Genomic DNA, 21,476 nt, shown 5'->3' on the forward strand with positions numbered 1-21,476 from the left:
GCTTTAATTCTTAATTTAAAGTTTAAACGAAAAACTGGTGCAGGCAAAAACGACAAAAATAAAAACAAAACAAAAAAAAAAACCCAAAAAAATATGGAATGAATGAAGAAGGGAAATGATAAGGAAAAACTATATATACATACATATAAAACTAATCTATTTACATATATATAAGCACACATACATATGTATTACGTACAAAAAATGCATACAACTCGAAGCGAAAACCTTGAACATTTCTGCTAATTGGTGTTTCAAAATTGAGCTCAAGACCCTCCTCCAGTTCAGCCTTTTTATATACAAATAAATATTTAAAGGTAAACAATTGGTGTACCGAAACCCGATCCGAATTGTACACAGAAATGGGAAGAAAGTGCCCCAAGCTGTTGTTTTCCCATACAATTACGATTTCTAATGGTTGAGGGGGGAAACCCCACCCCAATTCACACAGAAACTTGATATAAATTCTAAAAGTTTAATTAATAATAGCCTAAAATAAAAACATCAATCAATGTGTATGAGAGAGAGAGAAAAATAAAACAAGATTCATGTAAAAGAAAGACTTATAAATATATTTATTTCATCTGGGCAGCTGATTAGCCAGAGTTGGGCCACCAGCTTAACATTAACATTCACTGTCGTTGTATTGGAAGCTGTTTCCACTGCCACAATGGCCGGAGGTAGGACATAAGGCATCTGTTTCTCCGCTAATATTCAGGTACTAGAAAATGGAACACAGCATTCACTTCTATGCTCTGCTCTGCTCTTCCTATCTGTAGACAAGCTTTCCCCTGTTGTTCCCCTTCCTTAACTACAGCTCGATGTCTTCACGAAACACTCCTTCGATTTCACAGCCATCTGCATCTGCCCCGCTGTCGTCCTCGTCAGAGTAGGCAGCGGCCAATGCATGGTAGACATCGTGAATTTCATTCAAATCGTGCAACACCTTGGCCTTTTTGGGTGTGTTCGCAGATATTGGCTCCTCTTCCGATTCGGGATCAGATGCGGTTCCTGTGAGATCATCATCCGATTCTTTATCTGTGGGCAGCGTGAAAGAAGAGTTTAAATTGAGAGACTAGCACGAAGGACATGAGAACCCACCACTGTCTATGGTCTCGTAGCCGGCTGGTGGCTGTCGCGAATAGGTGACAAAGATGGTGGGGAACTCCACAATCGTTTTGCCGGAGAGATTCTCGCGAAGCGTTCTGTTTGCCTCCAGGTGATAGCAACGAGTGGCGCTGCGCCGGACGCCCTCGGCCTGCAGCCAGAAGCTCAGGCCACCAATGCCCACCGTCTGATGGCGGACGAGGAGTTTGCGGTTCTCGCGTGCCGTCTCCTGCTGCAGATCCAAATATTTGAGGAGCAGGTTGGCCAGAGTCAGCTCTTCATCACAGCGAGCATCCGCAAAACGGGCAGACTTGATCGGATCATCCTGATCCTCGTCTTCCTCGGCAGCATTCACAAACAGCCAATCGATGCGCCAAAAGAAACGATTCCGCTTCCAGTCCAGATAGGTTGTGTTCTCCTTGTGGCGACTGAAGTGCGGCAGCAGCAGGGAGAGTTGAGTGTTTCGCTTTTGGGCCGCTGCGCGCATGCGATGCTGCGGCACGGGCAGATATCGCTGCTGCTGGGTGTAGCGCTTGGTCAGGTCGAACTTGCGGTCATCCGCGTACCGTGTGCACTCCTCCAGGAAGCAGTAATCGCTCAACAGTTCCCGCTCCGTCATCTCGCTAAGCGGCACGAACTTGGTGCGATCCCGCACGCCATCGCAGACGAGCTCCCGCTTGTGTATTTGGACGCAGGCCACGCTGCACGTCTTCACCTCGCATTTGGGGCAGGCATAGTGGGCTTCCTTTCCCCCACATACCTCGCAAACGCCCAGGCGCAGGCTGTAAGAAATGGCACACGATCAATTTCATTTAAGTCTTTAATTACAATTAAACTAACCTCTTAACCGAAGTGTCTGCCTTTTCCGACATTTCATGGGCGTGTGTATGAAGAATGGCGCGCACGTGGCGACTCTTTTTGTTTTTGTTTGCATGTTTTTTGCCAGTGTTAGAAACGCCAACTGTAGCGGCGCTCAAACATATGTATGTAAGTATGGTATAATTCCGTTGCCGTTTGTTTGTATTACATAACTTCGCTCCAACTGTCAAATTTGTTTCATTTCAAGTCTATATAAATAATTAATCATATTAAAATTCCAAACTGGTGAGTGACAACATAATTTATTGAGAAAAATAACAAAGCGCCAATGTTTAACGCACACACACACACACACATTGGTACTTCTTCAGCGCGTTTGTGTTTTCTGATGGTGCATGTGTTCGGTGGCGTTGCCACCTGTGAAAAAAAATATGAATGGTGCCATGACATTAGACAAGCTGCAAAAGTAAATATATCAATATGGGAAATGCCTGTTCAGTTAAGCTGCAGTAGAAATAATTCAAACAATTGTTGTACAATGTAGCTGGCTTGGTGCTATATGTGCTGGAAAGCAAAATTTGTCAACAATTGTTTGCGTATTGTCACTCGTGCCATCTCTCTCTTAGCATTGTCTAGTGTCATATCAACATAGCAGAAGTTATCGCTATCGATAGCCACATGGCGCGAATGTTCAAACTTGGATAACATTCCATCTCTTAGTTAATTGATAAATTGCGTCCATAAATACATATAGCGTTTGTGTTTTGATTAATCCACTGGTCTATCTTATCTGTCAATAAAGCATGCTGAGAAGCAAGCACACGCGCTGTCTAAATATGTTTGATAATTAAAATCTTGCGCTAAATCGTGTTGTTACACCCACTTAAGCATACATGTGTGTCGTTCTAGTCACAGATATTAATAACTAACATAATTGAGTCACGGTACCACTGCAATTGAGTTGCTTGACAGCTGGCTGGAAAGCGGTGGATAGATATAGCGAGCTAACTCTATAAATATGGCTACACGGCGGCTAATCCACTCAGTGCGCGGCTACAGCAAGACCGCTTGTCGAGCAATCAAATTGACTGAAATGGCACAGCCAGCAACCAGCACTGGTCCCATGTACAACACTCAACGCGGCGGCCCCAGGCACAACAAATCCACATCCAAATCCAACACTGAAATGCCCATCAAGTGCCTATCGACGGCGGCAGTCAATCAACGGCAGGACCGTACCCTGGAGGAGCTGGTCTTCGATCCCAAGGGCGAGCTCTGCAACAATAACAGTAACGCAGCGCGGGACAATGCTGAATTTGAGGTGAGTTTCTCTGCTCTTCATTGATAAACTTTTGCCCTTCACTTACTTTGTCTCTCTCTCTATCTCTCTCTCTCTCTCGGTCTGCGTTCTCAGAGGGCCATCAATCAGCTGAACTCGCTGCAGTCGAACGAGGCGACCCTGCTGCACTCTGTGAACAATCCCAAGAAGAACCCCAAGCTGGATACCCTGAAGTATCTAGAGCGCAGCGGCCTCACCATGGACACACTCCAGAAGCTCTCGTTTATTCATGTCTCAGGCAGCAAGGGCAAGGTAAGCGCTGTTCAAGCTAGCATCTAAGGGCAGCCAGAACCTGTTTTGTTTCGTTTTCTTTTGTTTTGTCATCGTTCCAAATCCGCCGAAGGCCACCCAAAAATTAACAGTTAGTTCTCGCTCTCCGCTCGAATGCAGTGACAACAACAACAACAGCAACCAAATCAAATTCAAGTTTCAGCAGTCACCTCTCTCGCTCTCGCTCTCTCACGCTCACGCTCACGCAGCGTTAATCGCTAATTTGCTGATAAGATTTGTTTAGTTTCCAATTGGAAATTTGTTTATATACCCACGACACTTGCCAATTACGGCTGTGGGGCATATTATATTCGCCAGAGCCGCAGACCGTAAACAAAATCAATTTTCGTCGAGCCGCTGGCTGCGTGCCATCTGTTTGGTATCGAAATTCGAGAGCTGCGACATGCCACAATTATTATTATTATTATTGTTATTGTTATTGTTATTGTTGTGCCTTGGTGCACTCCCTTAGTGGGTATTCTTTTCGTCGTAATGCCCACCCACAACCTGCCCTTCCGCTTTGCCCACCTTAAGAAATGATTACTTCCTCCCTTGCAGGGCTCCACTTGCGCTCTGACCGAATCGCTGCTGCGCCACCATGGAGCACACACTGGCTTCTATACGTCGCCGCATCTGGTGGCCACCAACGAGCGCATCCGTGTCGATGGTCAGCCCATGTCGAAGGCAAAGTTCGCCAAGACCTTCTGGAAGGTCTTCAATCGGCTGAAGGAGAGCCAGGGCGTGGAGCAGGATATGCCGGCGTACTTCAAGTTCGTCACGATTCTGGCCTTTCACGTGTTCGTCGAGGAGCAGGTGGACGTTGCCCTGCTGGAGGTGGGCATCGGCGGGGAGTATGACTGCACCAATGTGGTGCCGAATGTCAGCACCGTGGGCATCGTGTCGCTGGGCCTGGAGCACACCGATCTGCTGGGCAAGACCCTGGGCGAGATTGCCTGGCAAAAGGCGGGCATCATCAAGCCCGGCTCCCATGTCTTCACCAATGTCGACCAGCCGGAGTGCCTGGAGGTGATCTGCCAGCGGGCGCAGGAGAAGAAGGCCACCTTGCACGTGGTGCCACCCACGCGGGAGTACTTCCGCTCGGAGATAGGCGCCAAGCTCTGGGACACCTTCAACGAGATTATCCATCTGAATGGCGCGCTGGCCATTCAGTTGGCCAGCGACTGGCTGAGCCGCACCGCCGGACCCCTCCACCACGACTACAACCTGGACGAGGTGAAGCTCGAGCCGAAGATGCTGCTGGGGCTACAGAACGCCCACTGGCCCGGCCGCTGTCAGCTGGTGGAGTACAAGGGGCTGCGCCTGCACTTGGACGGTGCCCACACCGTCGAGAGCATGACTGTCTGCACGGAATGGTTTGTCAAGAACATCAAACATAAGTGAGTGTGGCAACCCTGGTAGCTCTGAACTCTCCTAACATCTCTCTGCCCTTATGGCTGCTCCCTTTTGCAGCTCGTGTCCCAAGATTTTGATCTTTAATCGCACCCGAGGCACGGAATATCGTCCGCTGCTCACGCTGCTGATCCGCTGCTGTGACTTCGACATGGTGTGCTTCACGCCCAATGTGGCCTTCCCGGAAACGACTGTGCCCAGCCAGCTGATGGTACGCATCAGCATGCAGAATCAATTGCTGCGCGCCAAAGATTTCGCCACCCAATGGACCGAGGTGTGCAAGAAGGAGAACAAGCCCGATCGCGGCCAGGTGTTCGACAGCGTGACGGAGGTTTTCCAGGCCATTCGCGAGCGCTATGACCGGAACAGTGGCCAGCAGCTGGAGGTGCTCGTCACGGGCTCCATACACTTGCTGGGCGCCACCATTTCTGCGCTAAGCTTCATGGAGGAGTCGCGCACCTGACAACCCTGGCGAATGACGTGGCTGGGGTTGAGGGTGAGGGTGAGGGGCAGCAAACGAATGACAAACAAGAAAATACACGATGATCAGCAAGTTGTATCATCAGAACCTCGAAAAAGTAACAATTGACAAGCGGATCCGCTGATCCGCTGATCCTTCGATCCTTTTGCACCTCGCAGGACGAATGCACACAGCCGTAGACAATAGTTTAGAAACCACAACAAATATTTAACCTTATTCTCACATTCCCATAACTCCAAATTATAAAGAACAAATATGCAAAAGATTTTACCATCGTTTATGTTTGGACTGAAAACAACTGCCGTCCCTTACCGACGGCATTTTGCTTGCACACACACACACACACGCACACACGCACACAGACACGTGTGTTGGTTCGTTACTTTCCACCAACTGGCAATGCATTCGAAGGGCAACTGGCGACTGTTGCCTGTTGTCGCTGCCGTTCCATCAGTCGCTGTGGAGCCCTAAGGGTGACTCTGGCGGGGGTGGCTTGTGCCGATGCTTTGCTTGTGGCACTGGCCAATCGGCGAGCGGCAACCCCGGTGCCGCGGTGGGTGAAGCGGGATGGCACATCCCAGTGCACTGCTCTCTGCGCACAAAATGGCTAACGTCGGAAGCGAACGGAAGTTGGCTGTGCGCAAGCGGGACGGCATGCTGGCTGGCATGACTTATTAAATAACGGTTAAATGGCATGTTAACGGTAGCACAAGCACAAGCCAAGCAGCGGCAGAGGCAGCAGCAGCAGCCGCAGCAGCGGCGGCAGCAGCGGCGGCGGCAGCGGCCATTGCAAAGTTTCCAAAGCTTCTGCCCGCCTGCTGCTGCTGCTGCTGCTGGCTTCGAGCGCTAAACTGTCCCGTTTACAGCAACAAATCCGCGTAATTCACTTCTGTCACCGCGTGTCCCTGTGTGTGTGTGTGTGTCTCCCTGAGGGTGGGTGGGCTGTGCCTTGCGCCTCGTCCTGTCTGCTAAAAGGATTAATAAACGTTCAGCATTTCGCATTTTCAGTTGTTCATTTGACTCGGCGCTTAGCGGTTCAGCTGCTGCTGCCCCATCCGTGTGTGCGTGCGTATCCGTGTGCGTGCGTTCAATCCAATTCAATTACCAACCAGAAAACCCATCGCGAATCTGCATACATTTGTGCCGTCGGCAGGGCAGGACACTGCTGGCACTGCAACTGCAACTGCGACTTCCAGCCTGGCCCTCCGCATTGTTTTTTTCCGTGCTTTGAAGTGCAATCGAAAATGTAACTGGGTCCCGCGAACTGCTTCAGACATTTCCCCAGCAAACGGAAAGCGGAAACCAGCTTAGCCAGCAAAATGCAAAGTTCGAAATCGTTTTTAATACGCGATCTGCTGGGAGATCTGATCAATCGGCGACAGACTGCAGATTCGGGTGAGTGAGTCGCATCCTTTAGAGACGCCTACGGGAGCTTATCTCATCCACTGAATATCCTTTGATGGCAAAGACAGACACAGAAAAAGGCACAGATTTAGGACATAATCTCACTGGCTTGTTGCATTTCCATGATGAATGGAGTCCTACAGCAGCTCGTTCCGGCTCATTGACTGTTGGTTGAGTTACCAGAATAGTCCTCAGCAATATTTGCACACATATTTGATGCACTGATCACTGATTTTGTTAGCTTCAACATTTGCAGATCTTGCGCAGAGGAATGTCGAATTTTCTTGTATTTATTTGTATTATTTATGTTTGGGGTTTTGTTCTCTGAGCCGCGGCAGGAAGTGCTCAGAATGCGCCCAATTGTTTTGTTTATTTATTGATTACTTCTTCGAACGGAGCGTATGAATTTGTAAACATTTCTCACCCTGATAGCTGCAGAATGTCTGCACCCGAAACGGGCTTTAATATTGTTTATTGTTTATTTGCAAACAAATAGAAATAAAGCTGCCTGCTGATCGGACGGACACCTTCCTTTGATGACTGCGTCCACGATCATGTCTGCTGTCTGCTGTCGGCTGTCGGCTGTCACACAGCTATCCCATATCCAAGCAAAATAAACAGCACTGCCCAGAGACATTCCATCCGGATCCAATGCAGAATAGCTGATTTTTGGGCTTTTTCGCTGCGCTCCAAAAGGGGAAAAGTTGCGCCTTAGATTTTTCGAATATTTTCTCATCCTCAGCCTCGTGCTTGTCCTCGCATTTATGCTAAACGTCTTGCGACAGCCTTATGTACCGTACATACATTATGGCCCTATGGTTGGGCCAATTAACTTGCCAACCCACCCCTTCCCCGCCCATGTGCATGCCCCCCCTTTGATGTCTGTTTTTGTTTTCGTTTTCGTTTTCCAAACCGCTGACAAATTGCCTTTCGCCCGCTCTTTGTCTGCCGCTGGCATTTAAATCTCACACCTCGCTCAATTATCGCAAAACAAAACTTTGACTGCACGGGGAGGGGGGCGCATACGTTGAGGGGTTGGGGTTGGGGGGTGGCTGGGAGTTGACTGGAGGCAGAGGCTGAACGGGGGGTGTGGGTGCGTGGTCACAAAAAAATACAACAAAAAAAACGCTTTGGGCAATCATTTAATTGTGGGCACTGCTTGCACTGCTTGCACTGCTTTATGCACATATTAACCCTGCGTGAAGGATGCTTGGCTCTCGTTCATGGATTTGATGGCGAATCTTTTAATTTCTTTATGAATAAAATAAAATTTTGCCCTCACATAAATCGCATTTCGCAGGGTATCCCGCGCTTCGTTGGCCAAATGTGAGTCCTTTGCTGTGTTGTTGATAACCTGCGCTCGAGCAATTTGTCACGTACAGGCACTTTGATTGCTTAAAGGACTGGCCGTGTGTGACTGCAATTGCGAATCCTTTCACAGAGCACTCTGTCCGTGCCCCGTGCCTGGCTCACTTACCGACCCCCCCAACCGTGCGGCGCTGGCTTTGCTTTTGCGCCCTACTGTACCCGCCCCCCCACGTGTGGCTTTGGCTTGTCTTCATGTAATTAACATTCTGTTGTTCGGCCTGACATTAAATAAAGTTTAACTCAACAATTGCAACTATTTAGAGGCTGCTTGGCGGCAGTTACCGTGGGCTGGCTGCTGGCGCTGCTTTTCCACAATGCAAAAACACAGCAAAAACTAAACCAAATTGCTGGCACATGTCTGGATATCGTCGGTGTCTTGCATTCAGTCCTACTTATGGGCATGTTCCCGTGCTGTTCTGTCCCACTTCAAGTGCCTATTAAATGGCAATTGTGCCGCAAATTGATACGACGTGACTTTTGAAGCAAAACGCAAGAAACTCACTCGAGACGCTCCACAGGATGCTCCACACGCACAAGAAAAACAGGACACACACACACACACACACACATGGCACCCATATGCATAATTGAATAACCTTCCAGCCAGCTCGCAGCTCGCAGCTCGCAGCTCGCTCTCTACACAAATAGAATGAAACACACAAATATAGAAATAATTTCCGCAACGGACGAGAGACACGTGAGCAGCGCACCCCGGGGGCGGACCCTGAGGGCTCTGAAGCTCAGCCTGCTGCGGGATGCGGGATGCGGGATGCTGGATGGATGGATGAAGCTTGCTGGGAGCTGGAGCGGGAGCGGGAGTTCATTCCAATGGGAAGCAATTGAGAGCTCGAGACGACACGTGAATTTAATCGGGCAGCCCCGCAGCGATGCGACTCAATTGTGAGCTCAATCCTGGGCGCAACAGGATATGGCATCAGGATCAGGACACACACCAGACACATATGTGGCGGATATAAATAATTTGTAACTTGGCATCGCAATTGCAATGCAATCCGTTCGCCCCTCTGCCCCTTTGCCCCTGTGCTCCTGTGTCTTCCTAATGGACCAACGCCCACTTGAGGCAGTGCCTGGTGCTTTGAGGCGTTGTCTATTGCTGGACGCCGTTAATGACGCTGACTGTGGCCAAAAGTGGCTGCACGCGCCTCCTCTGGCCTGCAAGTATCGCGCATAAGAAAGGGAATGCCATTAGCGCTCAAAAGCAGGCTACAGCATCTGCTCGCCCTCCCCCACCCGCAATCAATACACTTTGAGGGCAAAGCAACAATTGATTTGAGCATTGAAAGCCCCTCATTGAATGAGCTCTCACTGGATTCCATTTGCTTTCCTTTCAGCAGACATTGAGCTCTCCAACGATGATTCGGACATTGACATTGAGGATCGCTCCACGCCGGACTCGACGGCGCTTGGCTGCCAGCAGGAGCTGCTGCTGTCCCATCATCGTTTCCATCATAACGACGACTCCAGCGTGGAGTCGTGCGGCACGGCCACACCGGGCCCTGGCCTGAGTGCCGCCGCTGCGGCGGCGGGCGTGGCCGCCGGCCTGCTGGCGGCAGCGGCCAGTGGTGCCAGCAGCAGCGATCCGGCTGGAGGTGGTGGCCCGAGCGGCGGCGGTGGCAGCTATGCGGAGCACAAGCTGCAGATGAGCAAGAGCGGACGCAAGCCGAGGCGACGACGCACGGCCTTCACCCACGCCCAGCTGGCGTACTTGGAGCGAAAATTCCGCTGCCAGAAGTACCTCAGCGTGGCCGATCGCAGCGACGTGGCCGAGACGCTCAATCTGTCGGAGACGCAGGTGAAAACCTGGTACCAAAATCGACGGTAAGTTCAACAGCAGAGGAATTTATGGTGTAAATATTCAATGATGGACGGAAGGCTCCTGTGCGGGCCTTTGTTTCAAGAAATTCGAGTTGACGCAGCTGCGAGGCTATCAGCTGATTGGCATTGCCGGGAATAATTGGATACTTTTATCTGTGGCTTGAATTCGAGTGAATTTGCCTGGCCTGCGGCTTCGCTTTTCCCCTGAAAGCCAAGGCTCTGTTTGTGTTCGAGGGAAACTGAAACCGACACCCCACAAACACGCTGCTTGCCGTCTCATGCAACGAGTAGGAGTCAGCGAGTACCAGGAAGCGAGTGGCGACAGGCGGGCGGCGGGCGGGCACCTTCTTCTATTTCAGAACTCAAATACCAGTTGATAGTCGTCTGGCCATGCCCCTTGGCTAGTTTATGTAGAAAAAAAGCCAACTAACGATTGTTCCCTTTCCGCTTTGCAGCACCAAGTGGAAGCGACAGAATCAGCTGCGTCTGGAGCAGCTGCGCCACCAGGCCACGCTCGAGAAGGACTTTGGCGTGCCGGAGGGCGGCGGCGGCGGTGGGGGCCTGGGCTGCTGCCCCACCGGCCTGAGCAGCTCGTTCAGTGCCGCCGCCGCTGCCGCCGCTGCGGCCAGCAATCCGTGCAATTTCTTGACCTCCGCTGCGGCGGCGGCCATCTTTCGGAATGTCAGCTATGTGCACGGCTGTCCCATGTAATCCCTGAACACTGATCCACTGATCCACCTGATGACCCACATCTACGCCCAGATCGCTCCAGTGGCCTGTTGTATATATGAATAAATGATGGGAAATAAAATGATTCTTGTGCAATAACGAACCCAAGTGTGGAAGCATACGTACACCCCGAGATATAATCATGAATTAGGTTTAGTCAATTTACTCTTAAATGTAATATAAACCCAAACAAAACAAACCGAAACAAAACAAAAACAAAAACAAATCCCACATTTTTTTTGTCGCACTCTTTTTTTTGGCCAAAATAAATATACTTAATTGCTAGTTTGTGGCGTTTACTTAGTGGTGTTGTTGGGCGGATTGCATAACAATTAAATCGGTTCAACAAGCCGCAAAGTGTGAGCTAGCAAAGTATTTTTGCTATGATTTTAATCACTCTTGGGCCTGGCCGCGGTGTCCGCTGCGTGGCGGACTCACCACAATGGCTTATTCACCACGCGCAGAAGGACAGGCGCCAGAGAGGGATAGCGCTAGAGCCAGAGACTCCAGCAGTGGTGAAGAAGTCACCGATTCACCTTTGTGCCTGGCCTTACGCCAAAAACAAAAACAAACTCGCTCGCTCTCTCTCACTCACATGTCATTGTACATTGAACAAATAACAACCACAGAATCCGATATATATTTTTTGAAATCTATAGATCTTCCGCCCGCCCGGCGAAATGCACACCATAACTAGCAAGAACCTGAGCAGCGAGGAGGTGCTGGAGGTCCACAACTGGCTGATGCAGAACAACATTTGTGTGCAGCGGCTGCGTCGTGACTTCTCGGATGTGTGGCCTTTGGCCGATATATTGAAGCGCCACTATCCGCGCCTGGTGGACATCTACAATTACCCAAAGAAGAGCAGCGTGCAGCTGAAGCTGGCCAACTGGGAGACGTTCAACTTCAAGGTGCTGTCCAAGTTCAAGATAACGCTGAGCCGCGAGTTCATGGAGCTGCTGTCGAACGGTGTGCACGGTGCCGCCGAGGTCTTGCTGCACGAGATGATCCGACTGGAGAAGCGGCAGCGCATGGCGGAGCAGCGCAATGTGACCATACGCCAGGAGCAGGCCTGGGAGGAGAACGATGAGGTGAAGGTTGTGCTGGTGAACAAGCGGGTGGGCGATGCCATTGTCCAGATGCCACAGAAAATGATTTTGTACTCGCTGTACGAGAAAGTGTCGCAGGACAATCTGGCGAAGGAGGCACAGATCGAGTCCTGCCAGCTTCGCTTGACGCACATGGAGAACATCATCAAAGTCAAGACACAGCGCATCGAGGAGCTGCTAATGCAGATGGGCAAGCTGCCCACGAAGCTGGCCAACCCGATGTCAGCCAGCTGCTTCCTCAACTACGATGAAAAATATCAAGCTCCCGCCCCAGCCCCAGCCCCAGCCCCTTCCCTCGACTCGGATGGCAGAAAATAAACATCAAGGCTAATTCCAGCAATGTCCCCACACACACACACACACACGCACACATTTGCATTGGAGTTTATATCCACACATAGACAATATCTGACCACGAAACACACACGCAAACAACTGTGAAAAAAGAAATGCGATCATGCCCACAGATCGATAATAATAAATTTATGGTTTAGCTTTCTTTCAACACAAAACTTGCACATTCTGCGAATTTGTTTATATTATTGGGAAGAGCCAAACAAATTGCTAAGCTACCAGGAATTCTGGGAACATGAGAGACCAGGAATGTCTCGCGACAATTTCAGACACTACTCCGGCGCAGAATGCAATTCAAAGTGTAAGCAAAAATGTTTTCTAGCAGCCTGGCAGTTGGACTTTGATTAGAAAGGAGCGAAATGCCGAAATCAATGAGGTAAACTTGAGTCAACTGTTTGATTAATCTTCTCAAATGTTATTCTTGTCACTGATTGAGGGCTAGCAGCATAACTGGCCTAAGAGTAGTACCAAAATATGAACTGCACACACACAGCTGCAGTACCATAGAGCAAAGGCGCAGCGCGCTGTTTCGAGAGGTTGGTAATGGAGCATCCTCCGCTCGCTGCCACAAAACATATGTACAAATGTATGTACATAAAAGCATAGATGTGTATGTAAAATGTATGTACTGTATGTTTGCATGGTTAAATGTCCCTTTCCACAGGCATCGCCCATCGGCGGTTGGTGAGCTGTGAGTCATGCTTGAAAATCAACTTGAGCGAACTGCACAAAACGTTATCAATTTGTCGCTATATAGCAAATAACCCGGGACTACATATGCATATACTCGTATACCTGTAACCGTTGCCCGTACTCTAGTGCCGCCGCCTCTGCCACTATGTATGTAAATATGTATGCAAATATGTAGATGACTCGTATTCATATATTTTATTTCAATGTTCAAAAGTCCAGGAGCAAACGAGAGAAAGAGATGAAGAGAGAGCGAGAGAGGGCTGGTACAGCGCAGCCAACCGGAAAACAAGCAACAACTCTGGCACGCAATTATAACGGGCCAAAGGAGCGCAAAGAGCGCGCGCGCCCATTTGGTATTGGCATGGACTTGCGCCAAACTGGGATAGCAACAGTGCAGCAGCAGCGGCAGCAGCATCAGTTGCAGTGCCGTTACCGTTACCGTTACAGTTACAGTTACATTTTCATGCGCATTTAGCTCGCTATGGAGGGGGCTACACGAAAAGGAGGAGAAATGTTTAGCTACAAATTGAATCTTCTGTGAGTGAGTTAACGAGCAGGCAGGCAGGCAGCCTCCCCTGTCCATGCATCTGTGCTGTCTATCTATCCGTCTGTCAGCGAGTGGGACAGGTGGAGGAATGCAGAGTGCTGTGAGGAGAAGATAGAGGAGGAGATGGTGGATGTTGGGTGTTGGGTGGTTCGCTGCGTAGTTCGTTCGAGTGGTTCAAAGCGCTGCGCTGAGTCGGGGCCGAACAGAACGCTAATTAAAAAGACACTTGAAGGGAGCCACCGGAAACAAGTTCGAAGGCAGAGGCAGAGCGTGCACAAAAAAGTTTCACCTAAAGAGAAAGAGAGAAAAAAGAGGGAGGCCTAGAAAAGCTAGAGATCTACCGAAGCTCTCGATACCTTTGCTTGCTATTGTTCATTTGGCAGCATCATTATGAAATCCTGTAGATATATTAAAACTAAAACATTAGGTAACATTTATCATTGGGATGCAACCTTCGTAAAGTCCACCAGGGCAAATCTTTTTTTTATCCGATCTTTTGTATGTTGCAGCCATTCGACTTGCACAGCTCATAAAACCTTATTCAGGGGTATGCATGAGCACCGCAGAGAGAGGAGAGACACTTACACACACAAAAAAAGCTAAATCGAGAGAGAGTCATATAATGAAAGTTGCAGCATGCATTAGGTAGGGCGGAGGAGTCGTGCCAAAGAGAGAGAGAGAGCATAAAAGAAGTCATAGAACAAAAGCTAAAGAGATAGAGAGAGAGCGAGAGGGGAGTTGCATACAAGGTAAAAGAGATAGAGGAGGACCCATAGAATAAAGCGTGAATCTAAATGGAAAACCGAGTTAACATTGCCATGAAATCGTCTATGAAATGTGAATGTAATTTAATGTATAAAATCTCACTCTCCCGCTCCACTGTAGCAGCCATAGCCAGCCCCCTGCTGCCAGCCCGCACACCTCCTGCCCCCTGGTCGTGGTCTGCGGCACTTGTCTAGATAGATTCCACATTCATGCGGTTCATTTGCGTGGCCATTGAGATCTCAATTGCATTTTTAATTGGTACATTTTACGCTGGCATCCTTTGAGCACAAAGGCGGGCCACAGCACTGTGCCTGGGCATCCCCTTTGAGTCACGAGTAGCTGGAGGATCTTGTGGGGCCTTTGCCACAGCATCCACTTTGATTTGTATTTATTTAATGAGTTATTAATTGCATTAAGCTCTCGCTCTCTCTCTCTCTCTCTCTGTCTCTTAGCGAGCGGGGGCCAACTTTTGCAAACTTTGCAATTAAAAGCAAGAGCTTTTGCCGAGCTGATTACAAGCGAAAACGCCACAGAACAAACGAAAGGAAGGGCAGCTGCAGGCGGAGAGACGAGAGAGAGAGAGAGAGAGCAGCAGCAAGCGAGCAGTTCAGTGAAGAGAGTTCCCTCTTCACGAAAAGATAGCGGAAGAGTGGCTTAAGCTATTAAAGCTCTCTGCTCTGCTGTGTGTGTGTGCGTGTGCGATCTTTTGCAACTAGAAAGGGAAAAAAAGCTTCAAGAATTGAGTGGATCGTTGCACTCCAGAAGGCTTACATACATAAATACAAATATAAATATCTATGTTTTTGCTTTGTTTTATTTTAAAATTAATGCCAAAAAGTTGCTGCTGCTGCTGCTGCTGCCTGTGACTTCCCCCAAAATGAGTTCCTTATTTCAATTTCGATTTAAATTTGTTGTGTGCCATGCCCCCGCCGCAGGCCAAAAACATCAGCGTAATGATTGCGTTGAGAGGATGAGAATGAGAATGAGGATGCGTATGCGGAGAGGACGATTATGTCATCGTGTCGAGAGGCGGCGGCGGCTGGCTGCGGGATGGCGGCTTGCCAGCACACTTGACTTCCGGATAAAGTCTGAGGGCTGCCCGGGTCTGAGGGTTTGAGAGTCTGAGCCACGGGGCGGAGTCGGTGTCACAGTTGGAGATGTTTACCATATTGTGTGAACATTTTGTGGGTTTTGGTTAACATCTCCTTCCGCCTCGTGCTGCCTTTCGGGTGTCCTTTCATTGGTGGTGGATTCTGGTGCTGGTTTTGGTTTCGGTTTCGGTTTCATTTTGTGATTAAAATGTTTGTCATTATCCGTTTGGAAAATTGTCACAAATTGTGTTTGTGCCGCGGGCTGTGCTGCACTTGTCTGGCTGGATCTCCCTCCCTCCACTCTCTCTTTCTCTCTCTCTCTCTATCGCGCTTTTTCTGCTCTCTTCAGAAGCAGCCGCTCGGAAGAGACACCGTCGTACGATGGAGCACTCACGATGATCCTATCCGAGCCGATTCCCCTAGCTTTGGCACGAGAAAGCTTCGAGCCAGAGCTTGATCTCGGCTCGATCCATGGATCGATCGGGCTGCAGCTGGATCGATCAATCAGTCATTCGCCATCGGTCCATCAACTCGCATTAACTATGAACATTTCCGGTCCTCAAACCCCCCGGGCGTAAGTGTGCTTCGATTTTTGTGTTGCAAGTCAAAGTTCTCCCATTCCCATTTAGATTATTCCGATTGAAATTTCTCTAGACAAAGTGTTTTTTTTTTTTTTTTGCCTTTATTTTCCATTTTTTAAAGGGATCTTTCGATCCTCCGAAGCTTAAGAAGTGCTTTGTGAATGTGAAAACTATCTAAAATGATATAACTATGAGTCCCTTTTGGCTGTGGAAACCCACTGCTGGGTGTGCAAAAAACTACAGAAAAATATGTGCATTTCGAGCTTTTATTTAATTGCATAAAGAATAGTTCCTTGTTTGCTGCAGCGAAAAGAGGTCCTCCTCGAGTGCATCTTAATATTAATTCGGATGAAGCTAAGGATCAGAAGGACCATAGCTATGTTTTGTGTGTGTGTGTGTTTTAAATGGTGTACGGTGAATGGAAAATGTCTCTTTTTTTTAAATTAATTTGAAATTATTTTATTCCCATTATTCCCCAGTTATTTGCATTCACACGAACATATTTTGAACTTACTAAGGAACTATCTGCCCTTAGAGAAGGAATTTCGTTGTGATTTTAAGCTGAATCTTTTCTTCCGGTTGCAGTTTAGTTTTCCCCTACTGAAATTCGACTCAAGACTTTCCTGAGTGTCTCTATAATTTGAGCAGCTAAGCAGAAAAGAATTAATGCCGACACATGTTTGGGTATCAACGATACCACCGGCTCCCCAAAGATAAGCTTCTCGGGAGCCAAAATCTAAACAAATCGGTTGGAGTTTTCGTTGTCGTTGTCGTTGTAGTCTCTTCTCCAATTACTAAGTCAAACACTTGTTAGATGACAAAAGTTAGCCCTAATTCGCTGTGGGATCAGGCTCGATTTCAATTGGACTCTTTCTATTATTATTTACAAGCCACAAACAACAACTTCATTAGATGTCCACAACAACAACAAAAACGCCAAACGCCTGCAGCCTAACGGGGCATACTCTCAAAATTCGCACAGTTGAGGGAGTCCAAGTGCCACAAATACAAATCCAGGGAGCATAATGATATGAAAATCTGTTGGCTTTTGTCATGCCCCGAAGCCACAAAGCCCAACAATGCGACAGCCTATGCCATGTACATTTATATTAACAATTTGCCTTAAATTAGGCGTAAAATGCACAGATTGGTGGCACAAACAACAAGCGGCTCATCAGGCTCGATGAAAGGTTCACTTTACATCCACATCCACATCCACATCCACTTCCATCCCAGCCAAAAAATAAAGGGTAGTGGCCGTGCCACTTGTCGTCTGCCACTCTTAGAGCCCAGCCCATTATCATCATTACGATTGTTGCTACTATTATTATTATTAGTATTATGTTTGGGGTGGTGGTTGCGGTTGAGGTTGATGTGGCTGCGATTGTCGGGCCAACCCTCGCTAATTGAGCGCTTTTATCAGTGCTAATTGAAGTGAAGCAGCAGCGGACAGACAGACGGACAGTTCATGGGTTGACACTGATTGCGTCACAAAAGGATGCGAAGGATTCGCAGGAGCCAAACGGGCAGGAGAGGGTGGGAGAGCTTCTGCACTTGTCCGTGAGATACTCGCATGATAATAGATGCCGATGCCGAAGCCGATCTGATCTGATCCGTTCGGACTCTAAGCTGATTTGCATAATTGGCTCAGCTTTGGGTGAATGGATGCGCTGGCCCGTACGCCGTACGCGAACTCGTGATATTGAGATATTGTCCTGCCAAGTGGATGTTGTGTGCTCTAACTTAGCCAAGGGTTCTCACAGGTTTTTATATTCTGGTTTTTGGGCTGGGATGTATGGGGCAGGCATGGGCTGTGCATTTGTAAAAATGCATAATTAGAAGGAAAAAAAACACGGCAAATGATGTCTTGGCTGGGCTTAGCTAGGGAAAATGTATGTAAATATGTATGTATACATGTATCTACAACAAGTTGTTAATCTTTTCATGCGGCCGCATAATTAAAATATGAATATGCAAATTTCAATGGGCTTCTATTTCTGTGCGACCCAAAATGAACGGCAAAAGGGTAATGGTAACGGTAACGGCAACGGCAAGAAGAAGAAAAGGCCAAGCAAAAAACAGCAAAGACAAAGGCAAAGGCACAGAGAGAAGCAGAGAGATTCTCACACACGCACCAGAACACTCTCTCGTTGACAGCGACTTAACAGTAAGGTGAATGGCGTGGGTGGAGGTGGAGGGAGTGGGAGCTGTGTCACCTAGTGGCATCCCATTCGTGCGCTTTGCGCTTTTTACCGGTTTGTGCGAAGTAATTGCAAAATATGAATGCATAATGAGGAGATATTTTCACAAGTACGCAAGAAACTTTCAGGGCAGGAGCAGGAGTCATAGGAACGGGCCAAAGGTGACTTTTATGCTAAAATGCGCACACGGCGCGTGCATTTGCATTTGCATTTTGCCAGTCGTCGTCGTCGTTGCCGTCTTGCACGAAAAGCAGCACAAGGACAAGCAAATGCATGGCTCTCCCTCTCCCTCTCCTTTCCTCTTTTCACCAATTCCCTTGAACACACACATTATGCGCTTTTCGCTATAAATCACACAAACACATGCACACTCACATATATATGCAAAGTATAGTTGTCAACCTCACTCACGCGCTCTCCAAATGGAAGCTTGTATAGTGCTCCCGCTCTGGCATGCACTCACGCACCCACGCACCCACGCACCATGTGAGGCTGAAAACATTTCAAAATGTTCCAAAGTATGCGGTTTGCTCATTAAAATGCTCATCCTCCGTCGATGCTGAACTGTTTTTAGAGTTGCCTCTGCCCCGCTCCACGCTCCACGCTCCCCGCTGATATGGCCACGATGATGCCTCTGCTCGTCGTTGTTTTTTTTCTTTCAGCACATCCGGAGACGCGCTTGATCGCCCCATCCGGCCCCTGGGCTTCGATCTACAGGAGTTGCGTTTTGTCATCGAGCTGTCGCCGCTGCGTCATGCGTGCCCCTTCCTGTTTGCCACCGAGAACATATACGAGGTGAGCGCTTGCCCACAGCAATTCCACAACTGATCCTCATGCCACATTGGCTCCATTCAGATCATGGACGGCTTCAATTTGTTGATGGACAGCGAAACGATCGCCTTTGGTGCCGGCCCCCAGGGCGCCCTGATGGTGGCCGGGATGATGGTGTATCTGCTGAACCACGCAGAGCTGCAACTGAGCCACGTGAAGCGCACCCTGTTCCTGCAGCGCTGCTTCAACTACATGGCCTGCACCGAGGAGACGCACGTAAGTGGCGCACAGCATGGACAGCATGGGAATCAGAGAGTTAACTTTCAATCGCACAGGTGAACGATCTGTGCGTTTACATCTTGAAGAAGATCAACATCAGGGACTCGGACCACATGCTGAACCTGATCCTTTGCTGCCACGATGCCAGCCCCTTGTGCACCATGGCCCAGCTGGTGTGCAACTGCCTGCTGTGGGCCGTGCTCGACTGGCTGACGGACATGGGCACGGGCACCCATCGCCTGCGCCCCTATTCGGAGCTGAAGCTGGCCATCAGCCTGGTGAACCCCAGCGTCTGCGTGGAGTCCTTCATGCACGGCCTCAATCTGACCGTGCGCGCTGTCTCGGCCCTGCTCGTGGTCGGCCCGTACGGCAACACCGAGCAGATATGCCACGATGCCGGTGTGTCGCCCACCATGTTCGTGCTGCCCGACGACGATGCCTCCTTTGTGTTTCGCTGGCTCAGCGCCGTCGTCAACGAGCTGCGCCACAGCATGGGCCAGGCGGATGGCCACATGGAGGAGCGCATTGCGGTGCTGGAGGTGGCCTGCGAGCTCATGCTCATGATGCACGAGCATCTCCTGATTATTTATCAGCGCTTGCGCGACCTCGACCCAGAGGCAGAAATTCTCCCACTGCCCGAGCTACCAGAGCCCGAGATGGCCGCCAACGCCAACGCCAACGAAGCAGAGAACGAGAACGAGAACAATTCCGTTTAATCTTAATCAAAATGCAAACGTTTGAAGATTTGTAAGATTTCGTGGCCAAATACAGCCCCAGTCCTGCGGCAGAGACATTCATTCACTCGCCCAGGACATTATCCAACCAATTTTCCACATCGTTTTTGCTAGCCGCCGACGAGGGCGTGGCCGGCTGAACCATCGGCATCGGCATCGGCATGGGCATGGGCATAGTGCCAGGGGCGGGCGCATTGGGATCCGACTGAATATTCGTCATGGCCAGCAGCTCCTCCAGATCATCTGCCAGGGCACTGCCCGGTGCTGGAGCTGGCGTTGCCGGTGCCGCTGGCACCGAGGACTTGGCGGACTTGGCCGAGACTTGCCGTGACTTGGCGGCAGCACTGCCATTGGCCTCGCGCAGCACACTCTGCTGGTAGAGCGTCTCCGCCCGCTCAGCCGCCTCCGTCTGGGCCACGATTTGCTGGCGCGTGAACATGGAGGCGGGATAGTCCATGCGCTTGTAGAAGGGAATCGTCTGGAGGCCGGCATTGAGGCGGACAAGGTTCAGGGTAAAGTAGCCGCTGGCCGCCTTCGTGTGCAGCTGCGTCTGGCCCTCGGCAATGCTGTTCCACTCCTTCTCGGAGCCGAAGGTGAAGTGGCCGCCACCCAGATTGGGGAACTGCGTCAGCTGCTTGTAGTCCCCGGCCCGCAGCTGGGCACGGGCGCTCTCATCGATGGGCGCTCCCGTGTCGACGCCCAAATGGTCCACGTCATCCGTGTCGCTGGGCAGGACGTCCAGCAGGTCGCGATTCATTTGAGGAGCCAGCGCGGAGCCCCGGGATCCGCCGCCGGACGCCCAGTTGCCCTTGCGGGCAAAGCGTGGCTCGTCGCTGGAGTCTGCCACATCCACGATGCTCCGCACTGCCGTGGTCTGCGGCGAGCTGGACGATGTGGTGGTGGTGGTTCCACGGCGCTGCTGCTTGTGATGAGTGTATTGCTTCATGTTCCGCCGCTTCCTGATGTGGTTAAAAATCAGCAGTCAGCAGTGGCACCAGTGGCAGCAGTGATTACGTGTTACTTACTCCTTGGATCGATCGTCCTTGCCGGACATTCTGCTTCGTGATTGGAGTGGCGGGGGCCACGCAAAGGTAATTTGAATTTTACAATTTGGGTTTGTTTACACCCTCAGTATTGTGTTGTTGCTGTGGCAGCAGGCCCACAGCTGCGAGTGCGCATAACAGCACGCTGTTAGCAGAGATATCTTTGCTCGTAACAGCACGATTTATTCTGATTCTTACATCGCTTTAGCAGTGCTATCGATTTAGGAATAATTGCAATAATGACGAGAAGCGCCAACAAATCTTGAAAATCAACAAAATTATGGGAGAACGACACGAAAATGGTCGATAGACCTTGATGCTCTTATTTATTTATTATTTTCAGGCATTTCCTTGTGCAGTTTGTGGAAGTTTCCCCCTTTCCTTCCACATACCACATCAGTGTCTTATATAATTAAACAACATTTAAATTTTCATAATTATCACGCGCCAAAAATTTGAATTTTGCTGTGATAGTTTTTGTTGCTGTTAGCGGTGATAGCCACGCCGATAGGCAGACATGTGCAGAATGTGCTGTAAAGGGCAAA

General features: G+C 49.5%; 6 protein-coding genes across 8 annotated transcripts; 4 read left to right on the forward strand and 2 right to left on the reverse strand.

The window, feature by feature from the left end:
- Positions 1 to 551: 551 nt before the first annotated feature.
- LOC117903127 (box C/D snoRNA protein 1) lies at positions 552 to 2,098 on the reverse strand. Of its 2 annotated transcripts, none has more exons than XM_034814957.1 (3): positions 1,948 to 2,098; positions 1,105 to 1,889; positions 552 to 1,038 (listed from the first exon to the last, which is right to left on the reverse strand). In XM_034814957.1, exons 1-3 carry the CDS (start codon positions 1,977 to 1,979, stop codon positions 812 to 814), a joined length of 1,044 nt encoding a protein of 347 aa, XP_034670848.1. In that variant the 5' UTR covers positions 1,980 to 2,098; the 3' UTR covers positions 552 to 811. The 2 variants fall into 2 exon arrangements, with proteins under 2 accessions (XP_034670848.1, XP_034670847.1); XM_034814956.1 differs by having other exon boundaries at positions 1,102 to 1,889; positions 1,948 to 2,097.
- LOC117903117 (folylpolyglutamate synthase, mitochondrial) lies at positions 2,043 to 5,704 on the forward strand. Its single transcript, XM_034814944.1, has 5 exons — positions 2,043 to 2,211; positions 2,836 to 3,247; positions 3,341 to 3,517; positions 4,094 to 4,932; positions 5,006 to 5,704. The coding sequence occupies exons 2-5, from the start codon at positions 2,945 to 2,947 to the stop codon at positions 5,406 to 5,408; spliced, it is 1,722 nt and encodes a 573-aa protein (XP_034670835.1). The 5' UTR covers positions 2,043 to 2,211; positions 2,836 to 2,944; the 3' UTR covers positions 5,409 to 5,704.
- A 778-nt stretch (positions 5,705 to 6,482) lies between these two features.
- Positions 6,483 to 11,005, forward strand: LOC117903135 (NK1 transcription factor-related protein 2). The gene is made up of 3 exons (XM_034814971.1): positions 6,483 to 6,821; positions 9,554 to 10,037; positions 10,490 to 11,005. Exons 1-3 carry the CDS (start codon positions 6,746 to 6,748, stop codon positions 10,743 to 10,745), a joined length of 816 nt encoding a protein of 271 aa, XP_034670862.1. The 5' UTR covers positions 6,483 to 6,745; the 3' UTR covers positions 10,746 to 11,005.
- A 419-nt stretch (positions 11,006 to 11,424) lies between these two features.
- Positions 11,425 to 12,229, forward strand: LOC117903137 (sperm flagellar protein 1). The gene has a single exon (XM_034814973.1). It carries the CDS (start codon positions 11,444 to 11,446, stop codon positions 12,188 to 12,190), a length of 747 nt encoding a protein of 248 aa, XP_034670864.1. The 5' UTR covers positions 11,425 to 11,443; the 3' UTR covers positions 12,191 to 12,229.
- Positions 12,230 to 13,373: 1,144 nt separating this feature from the next.
- LOC117903128 lies at positions 13,374 to 19,885 on the forward strand. Of its 2 annotated transcripts, none has more exons than XM_034814958.1 (4): positions 13,374 to 13,456; positions 18,767 to 18,899; positions 18,960 to 19,151; positions 19,211 to 19,885. In XM_034814958.1, the coding sequence occupies exons 1-4, from the start codon at positions 13,401 to 13,403 to the stop codon at positions 19,868 to 19,870; spliced, it is 1,041 nt and encodes a 346-aa protein (XP_034670849.1). In that variant the 5' UTR covers positions 13,374 to 13,400; the 3' UTR covers positions 19,871 to 19,885. The 2 variants fall into 2 exon arrangements, with proteins under 2 accessions (XP_034670849.1, XP_034670850.1); XM_034814959.1 differs by lacking the exon at positions 13,374 to 13,456 and adding an exon at positions 15,834 to 15,896.
- LOC117903131 lies at positions 19,850 to 21,066 on the reverse strand. Its single transcript, XM_034814963.1, has 2 exons — positions 20,914 to 21,066; positions 19,850 to 20,847 (listed from the first exon to the last, which is right to left on the reverse strand). Exons 1-2 carry the CDS (start codon positions 20,940 to 20,942, stop codon positions 19,953 to 19,955), a joined length of 924 nt encoding a protein of 307 aa, XP_034670854.1. The 5' UTR covers positions 20,943 to 21,066; the 3' UTR covers positions 19,850 to 19,952.
- Between the last annotated feature and the right edge of the window lie 410 nt (positions 21,067 to 21,476).

This window comes from Drosophila subobscura, chromosome A (genome assembly GCF_008121235.1).
Source record: "Drosophila subobscura isolate 14011-0131.10 chromosome A, UCBerk_Dsub_1.0, whole genome shotgun sequence".
Lineage (NCBI taxonomy): Eukaryota > Metazoa > Arthropoda > Insecta > Diptera > Drosophilidae > Drosophila > Drosophila subobscura.

What these genes read in the sequence shown, in the direction of transcription:
- LOC117903127 (XM_034814956.1), bottom strand. Translation starts at nt 1,979, where the DNA reads ATGTCGGAAAAGGCAGACACTTCGGTTAAGAG. An exon ending in GCAGACACTTCGGTTAAGAG is followed by an intron (nt 1,890 to 1,947) that starts GTTAGTTTAATT and finishes CATTTCTTACAG; the next exon opens with CCTGCGCCTGGGCGTTTGCG. An exon ending in CTACGAGACCATAGACAGTG is followed by an intron (nt 1,039 to 1,101) that starts GTGGGTTCTCAT and finishes CGCTGCCCACAG; the next exon opens with ATAAAGAATCGGATGATGAT.
- LOC117903131 (XM_034814963.1), bottom strand. Translation starts at nt 20,942, where the DNA reads ATGTCCGGCAAGGACGATCGATCCAAGGA. An exon ending in AAGGACGATCGATCCAAGGA is followed by an intron (nt 20,848 to 20,913) that starts GTAAGTAACACG and finishes TAACCACATCAG; the next exon opens with GAAGCGGCGGAACATGAAGC.
- LOC117903135 (XM_034814971.1), top strand. Translation starts at nt 6,746, where the DNA reads ATGCAAAGTTCGAAATCGTTTTTAATACGCGATCTGCTGGGAGATCTG. An exon ending in GCGACAGACTGCAGATTCGG is followed by an intron (nt 6,822 to 9,553) that starts GTGAGTGAGTCG and finishes TCCTTTCAGCAG; the next exon opens with ACATTGAGCTCTCCAACGAT. An exon ending in ACCTGGTACCAAAATCGACG is followed by an intron (nt 10,038 to 10,489) that starts GTAAGTTCAACA and finishes TCCGCTTTGCAG; the next exon opens with CACCAAGTGGAAGCGACAGA.
- LOC117903137 (XM_034814973.1), top strand. Translation starts at nt 11,444, where the DNA reads ATGCACACCATAACTAGCAAGAACCTGAGCAGCGAGGAGGTGCTGGAG.
- LOC117903117 (XM_034814944.1), top strand. Translation starts at nt 2,945, where the DNA reads ATGGCTACACGGCGGCTAATCCACTCAGTGCGCGGCTACAGCAAGACC. An exon ending in TCTCAGGCAGCAAGGGCAAG is followed by an intron (nt 3,518 to 4,093) that starts GTAAGCGCTGTT and finishes CCTCCCTTGCAG; the next exon opens with GGCTCCACTTGCGCTCTGAC. An exon ending in GTCAAGAACATCAAACATAA is followed by an intron (nt 4,933 to 5,005) that starts GTGAGTGTGGCA and finishes TCCCTTTTGCAG; the next exon opens with CTCGTGTCCCAAGATTTTGA.
- LOC117903128 (XM_034814958.1), top strand. Translation starts at nt 13,401, where the DNA reads ATGGAGGGGGCTACACGAAAAGGAGGAGAAATGTTTAGCTACAAATTG. An exon ending in AGCTACAAATTGAATCTTCT is followed by an intron (nt 13,457 to 18,766) that starts GTGAGTGAGTTA and finishes TTTTTCTTTCAG; the next exon opens with CACATCCGGAGACGCGCTTG. An exon ending in CCTGCACCGAGGAGACGCAC is followed by an intron (nt 19,152 to 19,210) that starts GTAAGTGGCGCA and finishes TCAATCGCACAG; the next exon opens with GTGAACGATCTGTGCGTTTA.